Consider the following 23953-nt stretch of genomic DNA (forward strand, 5'->3'; position numbering starts at 1 on the left):
GATGTGTGAGGTCCTTAAAGATCTAAGTAAGTTAAAGGAGAGTAGGTTTTTTTTAAATACCACCATTAGCACATGAAAGAAACTTCAGGGTGGAGAGAAAAAAAATTGTTGTAAAGCAGTAATTATACTTGTGGGCTTTGTTTTGTATTTGTTTTAAGCCTGTTCTTTAAAAATAAAAAATAGTTCATGCAAATAAAATTTTTAGCTTTGCACTAATTACGCTTTAAAAATATTTGTGCATGTTTATTTTGTAAGGTGCATAGTATATCAGGGCAGCCATACGTGTATATGCTATAAATAAAAGCATATATGTTATGAGTATACATGGTAGAAGAATATTTTACTAATGGGAGGTAAAATAAAGTTTTGGAGACCATTGTCCTAAAATATTGAATCAGGTATTTCTATGTAACTACCCAGTTATGAAGCTGTAAAATCTGGAAGAGAAAATAGACATTCATAAAATCACCAGAAACCGTAATTACAAACCTTAGTAGGCCCTGTGATGGTAAAGCAGAGGGAGTTATAAAGGCGGTGTTACAGGGGACAGGAGAGCTTGAGGGTGGAAGTCAGGGTAGACTTCCCTGAGGAACTGATATCGTATTGGTATCTGAAGGATACCAGGTTAACTAAGGGAAAAACCCTGATGGTATAATGAAAGAATTAAAGAAAGCATGGCATAAACATAGTCATAGACTAATCATCAGAACAGGCTAAATCCTGGAGTAGCTTACTATCAAAACAATCTGATTAATTAATTGATTAGAGTAAACTAGTGGGATAACATAATCCTGAAGACTTTATTGAGATTTTTGCATATTTTTTTACTCTGTTTTAAAACATGTGAAACCTTGAAGGACTTTGTATAACATCCCAGAAAATGTAGGCTGCCCTGTGTAGGTAGAGGCCTCTTGTATCAGCTGAGATAGCTGATTCCATTGACCCTTATCTTGGTTTATTTAACAACAACTAGAGCTGTTCCTTCAGCGGAAGGTTAAAATGGCATCTTCCCGTTCTCAGCCTGCCAGGATGTTAACAATAACTGAAGAAACCTGTAGAGACAGTAGGCAGCACATTTTGCCTGATTACCAGAGTGTGTCCATCTTCCTTGGTAGATTGTGTAACGTAAATATATCTAACAAGTCATTATTTCAGATGTGCATATCTCCTGCTTCCTTTTCCTAGAAAGATTTGGAGGAGTGACTCAGTATGGAAACACAAAATTCAACAACAAAAACGAATAGGTGATATGAGTCTCAGTGTTTGTAAGGGTTTGGGATTAAACAACATTCATACCAATAGTAGGAATGTAAATTGTTACACAGCTTTTCTAGGCGTCACTGGGTAACAAGGGGGGCTATACTATGTATACTGCTTTACACAGCAATGCTGTTAGTAGACGCCTATCATGAGAAAATACTAATGAACACACACATTTAAGATTCATTTTATTTTTATTTTAGAGAGAACAAAAAAGAGAGAGTGAGCAAGCAAGCAGGGGGAGAGGGAGAGAAGCAGACTCCCAGCCTAGGGCAGAGCCCTGAATGGGGCTCAATCTCATGATCCTGACATTGTCACCTGAGCTAAAACCAAGAGTCGGCCGCTTAACCAACTGAGCCACACACGCATTTCACCATAAAGATGTTCACTGTAATGTGCAGGATCATTTATAATTGTGAAAAGCTCGAAGAAACCTAAATATTCATTTACAGAGCTTTAGTAAGCCTCTATATGGTACATCCATACAATTTGAATAAATGTGGACATTGAAAGGAATGTTTTAGAAGACTATTTAGTACCATGAGTGGTAATTCACAGCATATTGAATGAAAAAGGCAGTCTATAAAATACAAAAAAATATTCAGTATGTCTATATGTGAATAGAAAAGGGAATTAAAAAAAAAAAACCACCTCATGTTAAAAGTGCTTATATCTGGGTGCTGGTATTAGGATATTTTATTTTTATTTCCTCTTTTTGCTTGTCTGAGTTTTATAAACTTTCTGTAACAAACATTTGATCCTAATGAGAAAAAAGTATTTTTTTAAATTTGAATATATCTAGATGAAGAAATCGGAGGAAAGATAAATAAAAGTTGGAAAATTGGTGAAACCAGGATATTGGCTTCTTTAATCACATGCTGTAGGGTTCGTACAATTGCTAGAAATGCCTGTAAGTTTGGCTGTGAGCTTTTTGCAACCAAAGCAAACCACAAACTCTACTAGCTATGGGGCACAGGGTATTTTAATTACTAGAAAAAATTATACTAATTAAGTTCCCAAAATATAGTACCTCCAGAAAAACTGTGTTCAAATTGTTGAAGATTTTTTATGAATTTATGTATTGAAAACCATACTAATACTTGACAATGACTTAGTGTATTAGAGAAGAGTCCTGTAGTTTCTAGGATCATTTGACAAGTTATAGGCTTTTGGGTGATCTAGAGATATTAGTGGAGGAAACAATTAAAATAATTTTTTTGAACTTTCACCTTTCTCCATCTGGATGGCCAATTAGGATGGTTTTTGGTGTGTTTCCCTTTCTTTTCTCTTCTTTCTTTCTTCTTTTTTTTTTTTTGTTTCCCTTTCTTGAATACATTTCCATTCTTTTCATAAAATGACCTTTTGTCTCAGAAGAAAATCATGGCAGATGGACCTTAACTCTGACCCAAAAAACTATAGAGACTACATTTTAAACCTCTGAAAACTTCAAAAAGGAGACACTCTGATTTTGCTCATGCACATTTCTGTTCCGAGGAATTACAAGGATGTTTTTATCGTATTCTTTTTTCCGTGTTGACTCAGTGGCATATTTGTGTGGCTCTGGTTCTTTGTACACTTTATTCCCATGCTATGTGTGAATAAAAAATTGGCATTCCAGTGTGACTCATTGAGAATTTTTTAGAAAAGAAATCTGCATTTGTATTACTTATATAAAAAATATCAGATATTTCTAGAAATCTTTCAAGAAGCCTAAAAATATGTTGGTACTTTCTTTTTATTGTCCTCAGTGTCAGGCAAGAGTTCATTTATATGGATAAATGTAGATAAGTAGATAAGATTGGCCAGTGAGAAAATTAGGCCTTTCTGAGGTTAGGAAAGCTTTCAAAACCATAATATCCCCCTTCCAAAAGCAATGTAACAAATTCAAAGTTCAAAACAAATTCACTTGCAAAAAATAGGAGTTTTAAGTTTTATTTCCCTGAATAAAAGAACCTATATTACAGCTATAATTTAACTGATATAGTAGACTTACCAAAAAAAGAAAATGTTTAATCTGAATCTAATAATGAGGAAACAAACAGATACAGCCAAATTGTGAGTTGGTCTACAAAACATCTGTACTGGATTCTTTGAAGGTGTCATTGTTGTGAAAGATAGGAAAAGGAAAGGGAGCAATTCTCCGTGAAGGAGATATGACAGGCAGTATGTGATCCTCCATTGGGCTGGTAGGGAGGGAGCAGCTACAAAGGACATTTTGGAAGTAATTTGGGAGACTTAGAAATGAGTTACATGTTGGATAAAATTGCATTTTTGCTCAATTTGTTGAATGTGATCATGGTATTACGGTTGTATAGGAGAGACTGTCCTTGTTCTCAGGGGAAGCATGTCCAAATATTTAGGTGTGAAGTGATGATTCAACAAAATAAATGTGTGTGTGTGTGTGTACACTTGCACATGCACACACAAGTAAGAACAAGTAATAAAGCAAATCCTCAAAATGCTTAAAAGAAATTTAAAGTTAAAAAAAATGCCTTGCTTTGTTTTTAAGCTTTAATCAGTATCTCCAAATTAGATTGGTTTTACAGTGACTACGCACATGGTTAAAACAATAGCATTTCAGAAGTAACAGATATTGAACATAAGAAACCGGAGATCTTCTGTTGAATGTTTTATTTATCAGAAAACGCCTTTTGATTTGATTCTTCATGCTCAAATTGTTTGAGATTCTCTATTATATGTGTTGAAAACCATCTTAAGATATACTGAATACTTTCCAGGACCCCAATGATTTTCAATGTCTTTTAATACCTGAAAGATTTAAGGTTTATATAGAATTGTTGGAGTAGGCTGTTGATAGCCAATTAACATGGTAATGACCTGCCCCTGCTAGTATCAAAGAGCTCCCGCCATTCCCTTATCGGCTAACATTAAAATCGATTTCAGAGTGATACATTCGGGAAGTTTAAGTAAGCTGTTGTCACGTGGTGCTTCTCGTGAATTCTAAAGGAGGCATAAATAAACAACAGGACCGTGTTTATCATTGTGATTGAGGAGGCTGATATTTCGCTGGCTTGAGTTTCCCACTTGAGAAGAAATTTAAGATTGGTTTCAAGCTGTCTACCTGCATCTTTCCCATCTTGTGAGCATGCTTTTAACTGCTGAGGGCTGAGATTGGGAGGAATGGTTATCAAACTACAGATGTTTCTGCAATGAAACTGTGCACCTCTGACCGAGTCGCTGTGGTTCAGGAGATGATAGATGGTATTTCCATGTTGCCTCACAAAAGGGTCAAAATGGCATGGCAAGCCCATGACAGTGAAACAGAGAAATGTTAGTCCTGGAAGGAAATTTATTTCATGGCTTCGGGGGAAGTTTGGTTGTCGTGAATAGGCTCTCTCTGTCAGTCTATAAAAATATTGTTTGTAAGGCAGTGATGTATGTGGGACAGTGTAAGTGTGTTGGCAGACAGAGCAGCTACTTAAACAAATGCTAACCCAAGTACTAAGTATCGTAAGTCAAGTCCTGGATGTTTTTAGGGTAAGGATTGTTTGTGATAGAAATATCAATATAATTAAAGTAACTTATTCTGCATATCCCCCCATTCTAACACATTTTTTAATCTTACAATTCTGAATTTTTATAATCAGTGATTATTCCATTATATTCACTTTTAAGTAATTCAGGAACATGAATGTGGACCAGCTTTATTAGTACTGTTCACATACACCTCTTATAAATTTGGGGACAGTTAAGCCCACTGCCTTTTTCTCCTCCCTACCCCATAGGAGATAACAGCCCCTGGCATAAATACATTAACTGATTATGTGGTGGAGAGACTCAGTGGCTGTGCTCTCTCAACTTGCAGAATTGGACCAATGAGGTATCTTTTCTTCCACAGGGATTCACAAAAGGAAAGGAGTATCATAAGAAAAGAACATAAAAGATTTAAAATGGTGTTTGTGAGAGGTTTCGTTTTGCAGGGTTTGGGTGTAAATCGGATTCATTTGGGGCAGTGTTCAAGTAGGACTTTTCAACACCACATCTTTCTTATCTAGACAACCTCAAGTAATGCATTTGTCAAAAATGAAGAATACTTTTTACAAGAAGTTTTGAAAGCCTGATAGATGTATAAAAATGAAATCACATATTCAAAAAATAACATGACCAAAATATTAGTGAACACAATATGATTGAAAAAGCCATTTGCTTCTCGATTTTCCAAAAGCAATCTGAGTTTTTGTCTGTGTGTTGGGGGGGTGTTGTTAAAATAGAGATTATGAGTAGGGTTTGCTTATTTTGCTAGGAAACTGATTCTCAAATGTCACATGCAAAGAACTTTCTTCTAAATTATCCTAAACTCCATAGGAGAAGGGATGTTTTCGCTGGGAGTGAGAGTTATTTGTCTTAAGGCCCTTCAGGGGTGCTGAACAAAAGGGACTGAGTCATTTCAGGTTTAGACAAATACTGTACCATCAGCTTCCATAGAGACTAGTTACACAGAACAAAGGGAAATTTGGGGAGTGGGGGATTGCCCCCTCCCATCTGCCATTGCATCTACTGTACACTCAGATATTCTGTATTATTACCACAGGTTTATAACATTTTGGCATAGTGATCATTAACAAAAATCCTTTAAGTTTATAATGGTTATGAAAGATGTTTATCATTCACAATCCTATATGGAAATGAAGTTTATAAACAAAAGAAAGAAATTTTAATCTGGGCTTTAAGTAAAATTTACATTCTTTTAGGCAAAAATTGTTTTTAAGTCAGTATACTCACACGTTTGGGTCAGGCATTGTTTTAACCATCATGAATTAACCTTTTCCATTCTAATGTACGTCTGATGATAGAAGACAAAGAAATCACTGGAAAGAAGCCTGCTTCTCTAATCTCTGTCACTGGGGTTTCTCTCTCAGAGAGGAGAAACCTACAATCTAACAACGTTTGGATAACATTGTTTGCATGTGATTTGTGTTTTTGTTACTGTGCTTAAACACCATTTTTAAACGCAGAGTATTTCACTCTGCTTTCCTTTCCCACCCATCCCCCTTAGCATTTTTCCTGCTCCTCTGCGTCTGGACCAGACTTGATCTGGCCCCAGATCCTGTGTCAGAGGCCATGACCCAGGTGTCGGAGCAGTCATGCTGTTGGCCTCTTCTCTGAATAATTATATGGGGTGGGGGGTATTGTGTTGGAGGGACGGACTTGGGGGCAGTGCAGTCACCCTGGCTAGCCAGACCAAGAGGCTCTCTAGTCAGACCACAGGGGAACAATGGCCCTGAAAAGGCTCGCACAAAACCTCATAACACAAAAGATTAAATTGAAAATGGACATTGGGCCAGATATTCCGTTTCATCCTTCAGAATCTCACCTTTCTCCCTGATTCTGAGTACTTCCTAATTTAACATTTCCAGACTTTACATGTGGTGATATTATATCAGCAAACTTTCAGATTGTTACTTACCTCTTTATAGTCTAATTAGTTTGACTTCTTGAATGCTTTATAGCCATCTTAATGGCTTTGTGGTTAACATTAGCAAAGCTTTCTATAGTAGTGTTTTAAGTGAATAATTTAAAGTGGTACATAGTGATTTTTAAAGTAATACTTTGTATTTTCTTAAGACATTTTACTAAACATGTTCCGTGTCTAAATCAAACCAAGTGGCAGGAACTGTCCCAAAGTACATGTAATTGCTTTATGTTCCTTTTGGTCCTTGGAAGACTTTCCCCCCACCACCTGAGAAGTTTTCCTTAGAAGGATAGGGCATAAGATTCATTAAGTCTTATTTAGATTTGGATTTTAGAAATGATGTCAGAGGAGGCTTTATAGATGTAAAGTAAAAGTTTCCTCATGGTCCTAACTTCAGTTGTTTTCTTAGTTTTATCTACCTTGACCTGTCCACTCCAGCCCCACTCTTTTCAAGGGTTCTGGAGTGTCAATAACACAGCAGCTGAAGGAAACAAAGGCCTGGTTTTCATGACCCCAATACTATTTCTTTTCTGTTGGTCCATAGCTAAATACTTTGTAAATAATAGTTTTCTATTATGCATTTTCCAGGAAACCAAACTTCTAGAAGTGTTAGTATTACAACAAGGAATCCATAAAGTTTGAATTGATGTCTGTCAGTTTTGCCATCTGAGTTCTAATTCTTTACTATCTTATTATTACCAAAACCATTCACAATAGAACAGGTAGAAATACAGGAAGCAAAATAACCACAAATTCTACCATATAGAGCTAAATACTACTGTTAACACTTTGGTACACATCAGAAAATAATGCATTTCTATTTTCATTCTCCTTTATCGCTCTATTACCAGTGTTACCACATCCTTGCTACTTAAGTCCATGTTTTCTGCTACCCCTGCAACCCCACCCTTTCCTGATGAGTTTATTCTGTTAAAAGACCTAGATACCAGATGTCACTTTTTTCTTCTGTGATGTCCCTGTAGCGCTGGACATCGTCTTCTCATGGCTCCCGTAATACCTTCCCAGTTCTCCTCATGACTCCTTAACACCACTTCCATCTCACACCCGGTCTCTAGTCCCTGCTGGTACCGTGTCCTCTGTGTACAGGACTGCTGACTGTGGTTCTCCGTCCTCACTGCCAGCTCAGCCCACACTTTCTCACCCATGGTCAGCTCCCCTTGACTTTCTCCGGCTTCTCTGATGCCACGTGTCATTGACTCTGCATCTCCTCTTCCATTTCTGTTGGTTCACCCAAGCTGGACACTTGGAGCTTTCTGACTCTGATGAGTGCCTTCTCTCAACAATCCCACTTACTAAAGCCATCTTTTGTGTGTATATAACAAAATCCATGCTGGCTAGCCTGGCTCTTAAACCTGAGATCTACCCACAGCCTAACTTTTCTACGTGACCTTCACTCATGCACTTACCCATCTCTTCCCTGTTACTCATCCCTGATGTACACGTTCCTGTCCTCAAGCCTTCACTTACACTCTTCTTTGGCCTTAATCTCTTATGTTCACATGCACTACTTCCATGAAGCCCTCCTTCACGCAGTAAAAAACTACCAGTAACTTTTCCTTTTTTTGAATTCCGTTAGTCTTAACAAATCTCTTCACAGTAGTTATTCCTGTCTTGCATGATATTTACTTGTACTTTGTCTTAGGTTCCCTGATATACTGTTACCTAAACAAATTTGAAGACAACCAATAGACTTCAACTTGCTAATCTTAAAGACGAGGAAACTGACTTCCAGGGGACTGCATTTGCAGCCACAGAGCTACTAAATCCAAGATTCAAATCCAAATCCCCTAATGGTCAAAGCAGCCCTCTCCTCTGTATTTATGTACTTAGCACTGGAAAGCACCTACTTAGTGTGCATTTCTAAAAGCAAGTTACAAATATAAATCCATCGAGTCCTCATTTTATAGATGAGGAAACTCAATTTTTAAACCCAAGTAGTCTGGTTCCAGAGTCTATCCTTTAGTCACCATGCCAGCCTGCCCTTCTGCCTGAGAGGGAGCAGGGATCAGGGGTCATGGGATGCTGCTAGTAATTATTTCATTACTAAAGGTATTCTTATTGGTATATTATTGTTACAGAACGGTACTCTCGGAGATACTTTGTGTGGATTAATTCATTTCCTCTTCCTAACACCCTTGAGAGGTAGATTGTTATCATCATCATTACCCATCTTACAGGTGGTTTTAACAAAGGTACGGAGGGCGAAAATAACTTCTGCAGGTTGCACAGTAATGACCTAGCTGGATTAGAATCCAGGAAGCCTGGGGCTGGCATCTGAGACATTCGCTGTTGTGCTAGACTGTCTTGTAGCTTCCAAGTAGTGCTGAGTCATTAGGTAAGTTGTCTTTTGTTTGTCTCAGCCTTCTTCTCTGTAGAGGTCAGTTGACAAGAGCGATGATCTAGCTCACAGGGTTTTTTAAACTCCATCGGAAATATTTATATATGTGACAAATACTGATTCAAGGCACCCTTCTTCTTTTCACTGCTTTGCATTTCATGCAGCCCTTCTTTTGACGACACTTAAACAACCGCCATACGTCACCTTCAGTAGATGGATGAGTGGGGCCATCACTCTCTGTACAGGCACACACATGCCATCTAGTGGTAGAGAAGAGAAGTGCAAGTTACTGGGATGAAACCCTGGAAGACCTGGGTTTTCTGCTGTTTTGTGGTCTTTGGGAACATGTTACAAAGAAAATTAGGTATATTATACCAAAGTTTTTTGTAGGTTACTTAGGATGTATAAAGATACAGTTAATTCACTATTGTTAAATCAGGTGCTTTTAGAAAGGAATTTAGGTCCTTGATCAGTAATCTTTAAAAGACCTTTGCATTGTAGAGAATCTGATTTTATTGAACTTTTTTCTTGTTCTCATTGCAGTCATTGAGGGTAATAAATACTGAATTGTTAAAACTGGATGTAATTAACAGAGTGAATGAATTTGTTGTCTCCATCTGCTTGCTCTTGCTAATGCTAGCTCTCAAACTTCCATATTTTCATTTCATGAAACAATCTACTGTTCTTCCATTAGGGAAGAAATCTGTTATGTTGTTTTCTAAAACTTTCATATCATCAGCGAGTTTGTTAGCAGATGAGAGATTATTAAATGAACATGGAAGATGTGGGCGAAGGTGGATTTGAAGCTGAGAGGATTATACACCATGTGACATGGTTGCCAAAACAGCAAGCATTCTTAGTGGCCATAAAATACAGAACACAGCTCCTTCAAGCATGAATACAAGGCAGACACACACTTGGGAGCCTTTGCCTGCTCCACAAACCAAGGAACATTAATGAGGACAGAGAGCAGTTAGAGCTCAGCTTTAGTATTTGCCAACAGCTCACTTACTGACATTCTGAATTCCAGACCTTGCTTGTATGAATGAACATCCTTGATGGTATTTTTGCCATGATTCCAAATTTAAGTGTACAGTATTTTTGGTAGTACCCTTTCTGTTCTCCTGAGCAACTTTGCTCATTATAATAACAACAATAATAATATTATATCTCTACTAATTATAGGAACCATACAAATTCCTTAATAGCCATGCTTTCCTTTAATACTCTTAAAATCCCTGTCAGGGATTATTTGTCTATTTTCCAAATGAAAATAAGCCAGGCTTAGAAAACTAAAAAAATATGCTCTCAAGGCTATACATTTAGTAAATAATATTTACAGAATATTCATTTATCAGTCTGTACTCTGGTAGATTGAAATTAAAAGCACAAGTTACGGCTTTCTTTTTTTAAATTTTTATTTCATTTTTTTAAAAAAATTTAAGTAATGTCTGCACTCAGCATGGGGCTCAAACTCACAATCCCGAGATCAAGAGTCATACGGTCTTCCAGCTGAGCCATCCAGGCTCCCCAACAGTAATGGCTTTCTAACTGCTGAATCTTCATATAGTGTCTGACTTTCAGTAGGCATTTGGTAAATGTTATTAGATACCTGTATACTCTTTCTTGGCCAGTCAGACTTCTAGTTTTGATTTCTCCTCATGTGAAACAAAGTCAAGTGGAAAAGTTAGTGATGAGAATGAATCAGAAAGGAAAGAAGGTGAGGCAAATCCTAGAGCAGAGGAGAAAAGAGAAGGAGTGCTACCATAGCAGTGTTTGAGGAAGGAGATCTTCATTTTTTGGCCAAAGGTTGACTCCATAATAAAGATACAGGTTAATTTGGCTGGGACTACAGTTATGGTAACCTAAGCTGACACTCACTGGAGTTTGTGTTAAATTAATTTGAGCTTACTTTCCTGGCCTTCCATCTTTATATATTGCTGAATCTTTAAGTTTAGCCATAAAGTCAAATACTATCTAGTGGAGCCATCACTCCTGAGACCTTTAAGAATTAGCCCCAATGAGTGATTTTTATGCTCCTTGTGTTGAGTTTGGAAGGAAATGGGACCAACTCTCTCCCCTCTTTTTATTTCTCCTTTTTCCCTCACTGGGTTTTGGGAAGGCCTGAACAATTCTTTGTGGCTGCTTTTCCTGACTCTGCTGTTTTCCCCATAAACCGCATTGCCTAAGTCTGCTGAGTCTCATGTAACCAAAGCACCACAGACGTGGCAGTCCTTGACTCAAGAAGGGCTGTTAGCAGGCCTTGGAAACTATATGTACAGGCTCCCTGTAGCATTTCACAGTGCTGAGGCTGGGTCTCTGCTTTGTCCTTTATGCATTGAAGGGTTTTCTCAGAACTCCAGAGTTTTAGGACTTGTGCTCTTATGCTAAGGTACATTATCTGTGCATTTAACTATATTGAATATGTTGGTCCTAAACTCTGATTTCTTACTCTGTATCTTTAATTTTGTTAATTGTATAGCTTTGTTTTCTTTCTTAGCTGGTAACTCTTGCCGTCTGATAGTGCTCCTCTTAACGTTAGTCCAGGCCTCTGGTCCCCTGGGTCCATGACATCACATCTCTAACAAATTGATGCATGAACATGAGCCTTATTGTTCTGAGGTCTCTGGATTAACCAACCAAAATAATGTCACTAGATTTTGAGGCTGGAGTCCTATTTCTCGGAGCCTGAAAGGAGCACATGGTAAATGCTCATGGCCCACTGCTCAGCTTGGCCCCCAACCTGGCGTAAGATTTTTTGAAGAGCATAGTCGATCACATGTGAATGTTAAATGGGCTTTCCTTCTCCTTTATTTTTTCCCACTAAAGTGGTTTTAAAAATTATGCTGACCCTTGTTGTACTTCTTGTGTATGGATAGAAAGGAAGCTCATGCACCTGATATACTTGATTTGCCAGCCTGGTGGTTTGCCTTTTCCTGACCTCATAGAAACGCGCAGGCAAAGGAGTCCAGCCTGGGAGGTCGTTGCTCCGGTGACTTGGATGATTTCCAGATGGGCACCAGAAAAGCTGGGCTGTTACCATGCTGAGTGGGTTGTACAAGGGCTAAGTGTGCTCTTCTCTCATTGTCTCAGGACACATACGTTGCTTCTCGTCAACCAGGAAAGGTTGATTTGGGGTTTAAAATTTAATGTAAGCAGCTCATTTTTCAAAGATGAAGGGAAAATGAAGAATCAATTTTAGGACTAAAAATAAAGAACCGTTCCAGAGAAGTATTCATGAAGCGTTAATTGATTGTTTGCACAGTGGAAAAAAAGATTAATCTTTCCACCCATACTCATAACATCATCAAAATCTGCTTTTGGTGAGAGTGGCTGTATCCATGTCTGGCTGTCTGACAATGCGAGCTACTTGGGACAAACTCTGTCTCATCCCTCTTTTTCTGTATTTCCTAACTTCTGGCGCAATGCCCCACACTCAGTAGGCTTTCCTAAAGATAAGTTTCTGATTGAGTAGAGACATACATTTGAAGAACTCAACGGCAGAGAGCCAAATGAATTCCATTTGTACCCATTCAGAGGGAGTATTTGTAAGATAGCACTCAGGATTCAGTTGTCTCATGAGTTCAGCAATATGTTAAGAGGGAAGAAAGATGAACACAGATTCAAATTAGGTTGCCGTTAATCTGAACAGAAGTCCTTGAATCTTAGAATTTCAGTGCTTACTGTTGGAAATCATCTGAGTAATGAAGTCCAAATGTATTTCTGTGTTTGTTTTCTGTAGTTATTTTATAAAACGTTTAAAAATATTTCTATTTTAGAATTCATTATAAAGAGACAAAGTTACCTACTGTAACAAAAGCACATGTGATAGAAATATCAGCAAGTCCTTGGTTTAGTTTCATGTAACACTAGACATGCTACTTAACACCGTGGTACCACCATTTATAGAATGGGAAGAACATTGATAGAATTTTGTGTTACTCATATATCATTTTCTATAGTATAATTGAATATTAGCCTTCCTACTTCCTATCTAAAGAGTATAGAAATGTCCTAAGCTGTATAAATTTTTTTCTTCTTGTGATTTTAATTTTGTTAAAATGAATAGAAATTCGTTAAAACAAATAAAAAATTTGTATTTTAGGACATTATTTTAATGCATTTTAATATTAAATAATAGAATATATCAGTTTTTAAAATATGCAGACTCTTAAAATTATTTTGGAAACTTTAACAAACTTCATATTTTATTTTTGAATTTTTAAAATTTATTATTATTTTTAAAGTTTATTTACTTTAAGCAATTTCTACAGCCAATGTGGGGCTTGAACTCACAACCCCGAGATCAAGAGTTGCATGTTTCCCCCAACTAAACCAGCCAGGCACACCCTTATTTTTGGATTTTTAAATGTTTAAATTCGCTCTAGAATTATTTTTATCCTTTTATTCTAAGTTTTTTGCACATTGGATCTATCTTTCAAGGATTTTTTTCCCTTATGAAGTACTGAATCTATTTACATGTTTATTATTATTTAGAGAAATGTAATATAGAAATATATTAAAGTTAGAAATATACCATATAATCCAGCAGTCCCACTTCTGGTTATGTATCAAAAAGTAATGAAACCAGTATCTTGAAGAGATAACTGCACCCATGTTCATTGCAGCATTATTTGTAATGTCCAGGATATAAAACAACCTAAATGTCTGCTGCTGGGTGAATGGACAAAGAAAATATGGTGTATACACACAATGGAATATTATTCAGCCTTTAATAAGGAAGGCAATTCAGCCTTTGCACAATGTGAATGAGCCTAGACAATGTTATGCTAAGTGAAATAAGCCAGATGCAGAAAGACAGTTACTCCATGATTTCAGTAATGTATGGGATCCAAAATAGTTGAACCCAGAGAAGCAGAGAGTAGAACAGTGTTTGCCAGGGGCTTCAGGGATGGAGGATGTGAGGAAGTGCTGCTCATGGGTGCAAGGTTGTACTTATGCAAGATAAGTTCTGGAGATCTGATGGACAGCATGGTGATGATCCTCACTGATACTGTATTATAAACTTGAGATTTACTGAGATCTTGTTTTCAAGCACATACCCACACAAAAATGGTTACTGTGTGAGATGATAGGATGTGTTTGTTAGCTTGATTGTAGAGATCACCTCACATTGTACACATGTGTCAAACATCATCTCATATACCTTAAATATATACCTTAAAAATATGTTCATCAACTATACCTCAGCAAAGCTGGGGGGGAAATACATTATTTCTCAATAGTATTTATTTTTGTCCCAAGCAAGTACTCGATAATTAAATGTTATCATAAATAGTTATATTTAAATGTATTTATATCATTAAACTTCTCAAAATATGTCCTAAAACATGTCATTTAAAATTTATAACGAGGGGTGCCTGGGTGGCTCAGTGGGTTAAGCGTCTGCCTTCAGTTCAGGTCATGATCCCAGGGTCCTGGGATAGAGCGCCACATCGGGCTTCCTACTCAGTGGGGAGCCTGTTTCTCCCTCTCCCTCTGTCTGCTATTCCAACCACTTGTGCTCAATTTCTCTGTGTCAAATAAATAAATAAAATATTTTCAAAAAATAAAATAAAATGTATAACTTTATTTCCTCAAAAAAACTGAAAAATTTTTGTATATATCCAAGGGACTTTGGGTTTCCTATTTTGACAGTTAATGAGCACCAGTAGAGGGAGCTCCAGCTCCTCTTTCTTGGTGAATTTAGCTGTTGGCCTGAAAATGGGTTAATGGAAAGGGTACACATAGAAATAAACTTAAATAACACATGGTTGTAAAACTTTTTAAAGTTACTAAAGGATGACAGTCATAATTCTCTTTATCTTTGAGGGGGAAATAAGCTCACTTTGATTTCCCTTCTTAAGGTAGCTAACCTTCCAATAACTAAACAAAAAATTTCTATGTACTGTAGCGTCTTAGAAGTGATCCCTCAGGCAGCTCCCAAGGCTATTAGGATCAAGAATCTATCTCTGGTCAGTTGAGGAGGAGGACGGAGAGTATTGGTGTTAATGTTATTGTTTGAAGAGAGGTTAAGTAAAATTGTAAATAACTGGTACATAGTCACAGTAGCAATGTCACACGAAGGTGCATTGCTGAGTCACTATGTAGGATAGGAAAAGGACAAAAAAAATCTTATTTTACTTTAAACTGTTATGTATCCAGAAGATTGTTAAACCAAACTCTGCAAAGGCTCTGGAGGGCTGATATCTAGAGGCCTGGACCAAATTATTACCTGTCAGTTTCTTTATAGACCCCAGAAGAAAGTACCACGTGAGGCTTCTGGCTTACAACAACATAGAAGATGGCTATCAGGCAGATCAGACAGTCAGCACTCCGGGATGCGTGTGTAAGTAAGGGCTACGGCAGCACGTTTCACTCTGTGTGGCGCACAGGCCTTGTTCTTCTCTTCCTTCCGTAAATTTAAGTCTCATTACTCCTTGGAATCCTTGGTACTTTTCTATCTTCCATGGTACCTAACATAGTTATTTAGAACAAGTACATGCTCAGAATAAATATTTAAGTGAGGTGTATTTAATTATAAGAACCTATTTTACTTTTGCAAACAAAAGACCTTCAGAAATTTAACTGGGAAAAATAACCCTGAATGCCTATCTGCTCTAATCTTGAGGCTATTTATTTCCTTCCAATTACTATTCAGTTTTACTGGTGCTAAGACCTGTTTGGTTTTATTGCTACTGAAGAGGGTGTCAGTTTAGTTTTAAGTCCATTGCTGGCCCTCTGAATGTCTTGGGCTAGTAGTCTGTCTTCTTGGTGCTTCTCTTTTATAATCTAAGTATTAATATTTGATTACCTAATGTATGGAAGAATTGCTCAGAATTGAATGATATACATCTCTAAATGTATCCATGAACCTCTTTAATGAAAAAAGGACCTCAAGTCAACTAGCAGGGTGGGGAATTGTGATTTTATCATTTTACCACTTTCTATAGTAATATGCGGTGCAGTAAATTAACATTGTCTTTTTCAATAGCTGTTCGTGATCGCATGGTTCCCCCTCCACCGCCACCCCACCATCTCTATGCGAAGGCTAACACCTCATCTTCCATCTTCCTGCACTGGAGGAGGCCTGCGTTCACCACTGCACAAATAATTAACTACACCATCCGCTGTAACCCTGTCGGCCTGCAGAATGCTTCTTTGGTTCTATACCTTCAAACGTATGTAGCTTCTGTTAATGGTGGTTTTCTTTGCTCTTTTGCCCACTCGCACTTATTTCTTACCCTCTTGGGCCAGCATGACATTTAGCTATGAGAACCTGCTTCGGGACTTACCTTACTTATAAAATGGCTGGGAGTTTTGCATCTTTGCCATATTCAGTTCTGAAAACTGTTATCTTCTGACATTCAGTTTCTATAAATTAATATTATTTTTTTTTGGTTCCTCAGCCTCATGCAACAAGATTAGGCAAGAAGGTATTATTACTTTCAACTGGCTAAACTTAGCATGTGTAAAGGAAAAATAAAAGACCACTTTCATGCTGGCATCAAAAAATAAAGCTTATTCTGTTTTTTTGGATATAGTTAGAAAAATGCCCATCATTATGTTAAACCAAGAATGATAGGATTTTCAGTATTTTTGAGGAAAATGGGATATTTCCAAACTGCTATTGGGATATTTCCAAACTGCTATTCTAAACTATTTCATAGTTTCAGAGATGCAATTTGTAGGCTAATTTCTATAGGATAATACCAAATATTGTATTTTAAAGAGGAAATTTTTTTAGTCTAAAAAATTGTTTTTAAAGAAAATGAGGTAATAGTAGCAGGATACTTACCTGAATTGACTCGAAATACTGATAATCTTTTAGAAACAATGTACTACTAGCATTAACAACTTTGTTACTCACTTTATAGATCAGAAACTCACATGTTGGTTCAAGGTCTAGAACCAAACACCAAATACGAATTTGCTGTACGACTGCATGTGGACCAGCTTTCCAGCCCTTGGAGTCCCGTTGTCTACCATTCAACACTTCCAGAAGGTACAGGCATTTATCTAAATGTTTAAAAAATAGATATGTCCCTTTAAGAGCACCTGGTGGCTCAGTCAGTTGAGCGGTTGAGCATCTCCCTTTGGCTCAGGGTCCTGGGATTGAACCCTGTGTCAGGCTCTCTGCTCAGCAGGGTGTCAGCTTCTTTCTCTCCCTCTGTTTCTCTACCTGCTCATTCTTTCTCTCTCAAATAAATAAATAAATAAAATCTTTAAAAAAATAGAAATGTCACGTTAAAGAAGGTACTACCTAGTTACTACCCTGATTGACATGTATGCATTTGTTTTGTTTTTTTAACTTTTGAAATGTATTTTCTTTTATTATAGTAAATGTTTATTCCTCTCACTTTATATATTACATAAGCCAGTAGGCTTAAATTTAATGTCTCTTTGGGGAACCACTACATTTTCTAAAATCAGGTGTGCTGTTCAAGACTGTACCCACGTAACTTAAAATGGAAGTAAGTGAATAGTGTATTTAATGATGTTGGGAGCCCACGTTAAAAGTAATGTGTGTGGTGGCTTGAGGCTGTGCAGTGTGGTGGTTGGGGTATCTGATCGAGCACCCTTTCTGGAGCTTCTCTGTGCTACTGTGCTACTCACTAAGGTATTTCATGTCTGTGGACCTGCATTTCTTTTCTCTAGAATGAGAGTGAAGAGGTAGATGATCTATGTAAGGACCCTCGCAGCTCTAGTCTAATTATGCTGAGAGAGAGCAAAGGAAAGACACTGACTTCAGCAAGCATAGGACCTCTTGGCTGTGCTTTTGGCTATGTTCCGTATTTGATGTGGTGCCAAAACCCAGCTCTTTGCACTTTTAGCTCCTACTAAACATGTGGTCAGCTAAAATCCCAAGACTTGACTGTTTTCGCAGATATAAAGACTTCTTCTAAGGTCTCTCCTGTGAACTCACTGATTCACAACTTTTTGGAGAATAACTAAATGTTTTGGTCTCAGAAGTATTTTCTTCAGTGGCTTCCTAGATCAGGTGAAATATATATTCTGTATGTTTTAGTAAGAAATGTAGTTTAGATTCAATACCTAATGGTGGTGTTGCTTGTGGAATTGTAAACCTTTCCAGTTATCAGGTTGGCAAAACAATTACCAAAAGCTCTAGGAATTCTTACACAATTTGACTTAGTAATTCTCCATCCAGGAATCTACCATCCCCACCTTTTTATGTTTTAAACATTATAAAAATGAAATTAGCTCTCAGAAAAAGAAGAAAAAATAGTGTTTTACTCTTACCATTAATGATCTGTAAAAGCTGTGATTCTGAGATGTTTTGATAGCGGTTTCTAGTTTTTCACACTCTTTACCCTGAGTTTTCAGTCTATTAGCGAGGTATTTGAGTGTTTATCACCGCTTAATCCTGGTAACACAGTATTTCCTCCATGTGTGCGCAGCACCGGCAGGCCCACCAGTAGGAGTAAAAGTGACGTTGATAGAAGATGACACTGCTCTGGTTTCTTGGAAACCACCTGATGGCCCAGAGACTGTGGTGACACGCTACACCATCTTGTACGCTTCCAGGAAGGCCTGGATTGCAGGAGAGTGGCAGGTCCTACACCGAGAAGGTAAATATGAGCATAAAGTATCCAAGAGGATGAAAAGTAAGATTACTGATGATAAAGAAACAAACAGAAAGAAGGATCTAGAGTTTGTTTTGAATTTAGGAAGTAACAAATTATAAAGGATTTGGGTTTTACTAGCAATGCATTGGGAAACCGTCACCATATTTTAAACATGAGCATCCGATTCACATTCCAGGAAGATCATTCTTGACTATTGTGACTGGAATGGGTTTGGTGCAGGAGGGATGGGTCAGAATAATGTAGAATCTAAGAAGTGACTGTAGTGGCCCAGAACTATAGGCCTGGATTAGGATATTGAGGATTGAGATGGAAAGAAGAGGATGGTCAAATGATTGTAGCTTAAGTAGAGAAAGAAAGAAGGCAAGAAAAGAAGAATTGTTATAGCTGACTATTAGATTTCCATGGTGCTGTGTCTTATAGTGGAGTAGCAAATGCTGGATGAAGATCTGCTTTGAGGGAGCAGACTTTTGCACTAAAATGGTCCACATACAAATAAATTGGCCCACTTGAATATCAGGGTCCCACTTAAGTACTTACTTCAAACATGCATGCTGGGAAAAGAACAGTTTGCTAAGCAATTAAAAGCTTTAGAAGGATTTCAAGAGGGTAATTTTTTGGCCACCTACATATTCTAAACACTTTTACAGCACTAGACATTTGTACCTATAGTTCACCTTTTAAAAGGAATATTTACCTCATTAGGATGAACTTTAAAGATATGAACATAATATAAAACTCTCTATGCAGTTGTAAAACACATGGTGACTTTTGTTGGAATTTTAATAGTCCTGTATTCATGTATTTTATTATGCAGAATCTCTACCAAGTAATACTTTCTTAGTCACTGAACAGACTTGAAAGTAATAAGTACTTGCCAGCAATACAATTTTATATTTGTATCAGTTACCTATTGTTACCTAACAAACCACTTTAAAAATTAGCCGTGGTATTTTCTCACAGTGCTGTGAGTCAGCACTTTGGACTGGGGTCAGCTGGACACTTCTCTTGGTCTCTCCTGAGGTCACTCATGAGACTAAAATCATCTCATGGTTTCAGCAGAGTGTGAGTAGCTCAAAAACAGCAAGAGCGAGTTCCAATGTCAGGAAGACAGGGAGAGGTTGCGCATACAAAGCTTTGCAAGCCTCTGCTTGTATCACTTTGCTGATGTCCCCCTGGACAAAGCAAATCAGGTAGGGAAACCCAGAGTTAGTGTGGGAGAGGACTGCCCGGGGGTGTGGATAGATGGAGATATGATTTATTTGCAACTATTAGTCTTACAGACTACCACAATATTCTTAAAATGTACAATTCACTTTTAGTTAATTCCAAAATGATTTATTGACACCTTTGACCCCGACTAACCTGATTTATCACATGAGCACTCCTTCCCTTTAGCTCTTCATTTGTACCTGCCTAAAAAGAAACAGTATTTTGTTTTGGTTCCTTTTAATGCATTCATTTGTCAGTTTCAGACAAGGCTCAGAAAACATCATTTTGCCTCATTGATGACCCAGTAATGAAATGGGTTGTGATTGCAGGTTTTTACACCCCTATAAGAATTTCTACCTATGTCATCATGCATGAAAGGGGAAAAAAATCTATTTTTGTTATTATCCTACTTTTGTGATTTTAAGAAAAATTCTCAGCAAAAAACTATACCATCTTGTATGTGTCCTTTTTTATGGCTAATGCTAGTACTTCATAGAGGACAAAGTGAACGATATAGGTAAAAATAGTTGAGGTTTTGTTGGGGTTTTTCTTGAGAATAAAAAACATAAAGGATTTGAGTCACCCACATTTATTTTTATTTTTAAGATTTTATGTCTAAGCATTCTCTACACCCAGAGTGGAGCTTGAACTCACAACCCCAAAATCAAACCCCAAAGTCAAAACCCCAAATGAACCAGACAGGTGCCCCTTGAGTCACTCACTTTTAAACCAAAAGCAAAAAAATACATCATGGCATTTAAAGAAAAAAATAAAATGTAAAATGGTCTTTAATGTCTAATTATGGCAACTTTTGGAAAAGGTAAAATTGTAGAAAAAGATGAGGAAAGAAGAAGAGGGAGAATATCAGTATTTCTTTCCTGTGTATCTACTAATCTTCTATACATGTTTTGCTAACACATATTTATGTACATAATTAATTTACATGTTTATTGCCAAATGGAATAAGGTAAAGCATTTTAAAAATGTTCCTGATGACCAGATGGTATCTGTGGCTAAAAGCATGCCTGGTTAAAATGGTTGAGCAGTGATGTGACATGAAATTATACTTGTATGTAATTTGAAGTGAATCAGAAATTAACTGTCTTTACCTTCCTGATATGTAGTAAATTAGCACAAACTAGCCAATTATTTTAAAATCTAAAAGGCACTATATACAATCATGCCCTGTATACTACAGCAATTTCTGAACTCTGGTCCTCATAGCATGAGTTTCCCACAGTTGTAAAGACGCTCCTTAAAAAAAAAAAAGAAAAGAAAAAGTGATATGACTAAACTTAGCCTAAATAAATATGCCATTTCCTCCTATTAGAGATGTACATTGGACATTAAAGTCCTTCAGTAAAGGAATTTAACTCAACATTCTCCAAGTAAATCAGAATACCAATAGTAGGAACACACTCATTCATTAAATGAATGATTGAGTGATTACTGTGTGCCAGGCTTTTTTTCTAGGCATTGGCAGTACCACAGTGAACAAAACAATGTTCCTTCCCCATTGATGCTTGTATCACCAGTAATATACAAACATGTAGATATTCAGGTAGTGTTATAAGTGATATTAAGAAAGCTGGGGGGTGGGGTGGGGAGAGACAGTGATGGAGATAGTAAGGTTAAGCCCTCTTGGAAGAAATGACATCTAAATAGAGCCATGTGAATATTGGAGGATGTGCAAAGGCCCTGAAATGGAAGTATGCTTGCATGTTAGAGGAACAACAAGAAGGCCAGGGAGGCTAGAGTGAGGGGAAGTACAAACAGTAGGAAATCAGTGGGAAGGAAACCAAGGGCAGAGTTTTTAGACCACAGATTTTATTCTAAGAGAGATGAAGGACACTGGAGACTTTTGATCAGGTTTACATTTTAAAGGGATTACTTTATCAACCACCTGAAAAGCTGATTATAAGTTGGTAAGTGTAGAAGTTGAGAGACCACTGAATATACAAGTGTCCACGTGAGAGTTAGTGGGCATTTGGACAAGAGTGAGAACGAGGAAGGTAAAAGAAGCTAGTAGAACACAATTTGAAAGAATGGCCTACAAGGTTTGCTGCAGATTGATGAGAAGTGTAAGGGGAAAAAAAAAGCTGAATTGACGGGGGAAATCGAAGGTTTAGTTTTTAACATGTTAAATTTGAGATGTGTCCTAGATATCCAAGTAGAGAGGTTGATTAAGCAGTGGGAGTGTTAAGTTCATGGGAGAGGTATAGAAAGGTATTCTAGTGGTATAACTAAGTGGATGATTTTCAAGACTTTGGAACTGGAAAACAATCACTTCCAGAATGTAGACAGAAATGAGTTCTAAGACCGCATTCTGGAGCACTTCTCCAACCTGAGAATCTTAACCCTGTGCTTTTTTATCCTCAATGAACACTCCTTTGGTGACAGATAGCTCATATTTTAATATAAGTTCAGTTGGCATTTCCTGAGAATTATCTTGTCCAAGCATTATGTCAGCCACCTTAAGCTGTTCAAATGTGAAAAAAATTTCTGTCCTTCAGAAGAGGAAGAAGGGAGAGTCAGAGGTGAGGAGGAAGACTCACTTTCATTGAGTATATATACTTATGTCGGAGACTTGCCAATGGTAGTTTATTTAATCCTTTCTAATAACTATATGAGGTGGGAATTATTGCCCCCATGAGGAAATTAAAGTTCAGTAATGTGCCCCAAGTCACAAATTACTTTGTTGGTAGCATGCCAGCATTTGATCAGCATTGATCCAACACTGAGGCTATTGCTCTGTCTGGTTTCTGAAACTCCTAAAATAGCTGAAGATTCAGACACATATGAAAGGCAGGGGGCTGGCATCAACACAGTAAGTGAGATTGAGATAGCATGCTGAGTGAAGAGAAGGACAGGCCTATCACTTTAGTGTTTGGGAACTACTTTGAGTGAACTGCTTTTTTTTTTTTCCTCATAGAGGAGCCAAAGTATTAGTTTCCCTTTTTTGTGTTAAAGAAGACTGTGGAAGGAAGGGGAGCATTTGCACACATCCACACAACTCATCTGCTTATAAAACTTAAGAAATTTTTTGAGGCGCCTTAGTTGGCTCATCAGTTAGATTTCTGCCTTCGGCTCAGGTCATGATCTTGGACTTCTGGGATGGAGCCCTGCATCATCAGGCTCTCCGCTCAGTAGGGAGCCTGCTTCTCCCTCTCACTCCCTCTCTGTGCTCACTCTCTCTTTCTCAAATAAATAAATGAGATCTTTTCAAAACGAAAAGACTTTCAGTTTCAGTTAGGGACTGGTTTTTGCCAAGCATTTTTGAAAATTGAATGTGAAGTATTCTATGCTAAAATGGAAACTCAGTTTATTTATGTATCTATTGTGAGGAAATTGAAATGATCTTCCTTCTAATTAACTGTAACACATCACAATACATCTTTGATTTTAATAATTCACCTGAGAACATGGTAACTGTACAAACATTCTTCCTGATTCTAAGTAAGGGTCAGTTTGTTTGTTTAACAGCTGTGTGCTCAAGTAGCTCACACTCTCTTCAGGCCAAGCTGAAACCAGAGAACATGAAAACAAGCCATGTTCAGCCCTCACGTAGCTGCTTGGTTGAGCTGCCTTACACCGTGTGACCTCCCAGGTGGCCTCTGAATCATGACCCGAGCTCTGAGATTACCCCACATTTCACTGCATAGTGAAATATATGCTAGCAAGTGTAAGAGAATAGTCCAGTCTGGCCTGGAGGGGACTGCTACAAGCTATCGTAAGTTCTTCAAAGCTATTGCAAGGATGCTCTGAGTCGGGGAAAAAAATGAGATGATGTCCCCTGAGGGAAGCTAGGCTCCCTGTGAATATCGACTCCTGAATGTAGTCCGTGCCAGAATAACTTTGTGGTTGAATTCTGTTACACCTGCGTTCTTAACATTAGAGTTCATTCCTGGGGTGGGAGTCTCTTTTGTAAGAAAAGTACTTCAGGACTGTGGCAGAACCAAGAGCAGAAAGACCCCTCAAGGAATAGCAGTACGCACATAGGAATCCTTCTTAGCCATCATGCCAACAGAGAAAATGCCTTTGATACCAAATATCATATATAAATTCTGGTGATGGTGACTTTGG

General features: G+C 37.6%; 1 protein-coding gene across 1 annotated transcript in view; it reads left to right on the top strand.

The window, feature by feature from the left end:
• The window catches only part of PRTG (protogenin), a 113053-nt gene that overhangs the window by 82396 nt on the left and 6704 nt on the right, over positions 1-23953 (top strand). Inside the window, exons 12-15 of the mRNA XM_032865162.1 lie at positions 15307-15402; positions 16048-16234; positions 16931-17058; positions 18473-18643. Of these exons, the coding sequence (XP_032721053.1) occupies positions 15307-15402; positions 16048-16234; positions 16931-17058; positions 18473-18643 (582 nt within the window). The remainder of the gene's footprint in view (positions 1-15306; positions 15403-16047; positions 16235-16930; positions 17059-18472; positions 18644-23953) is intronic.

Source organism: Lontra canadensis, unplaced genomic scaffold (assembly GCF_010015895.1).
Source record: "Lontra canadensis isolate GAN:19392208 unplaced genomic scaffold, GSC_riverotter_1.0 scaffold28, whole genome shotgun sequence".
Taxonomy (NCBI): Eukaryota; Metazoa; Chordata; class Mammalia; order Carnivora; family Mustelidae; genus Lontra; species Lontra canadensis.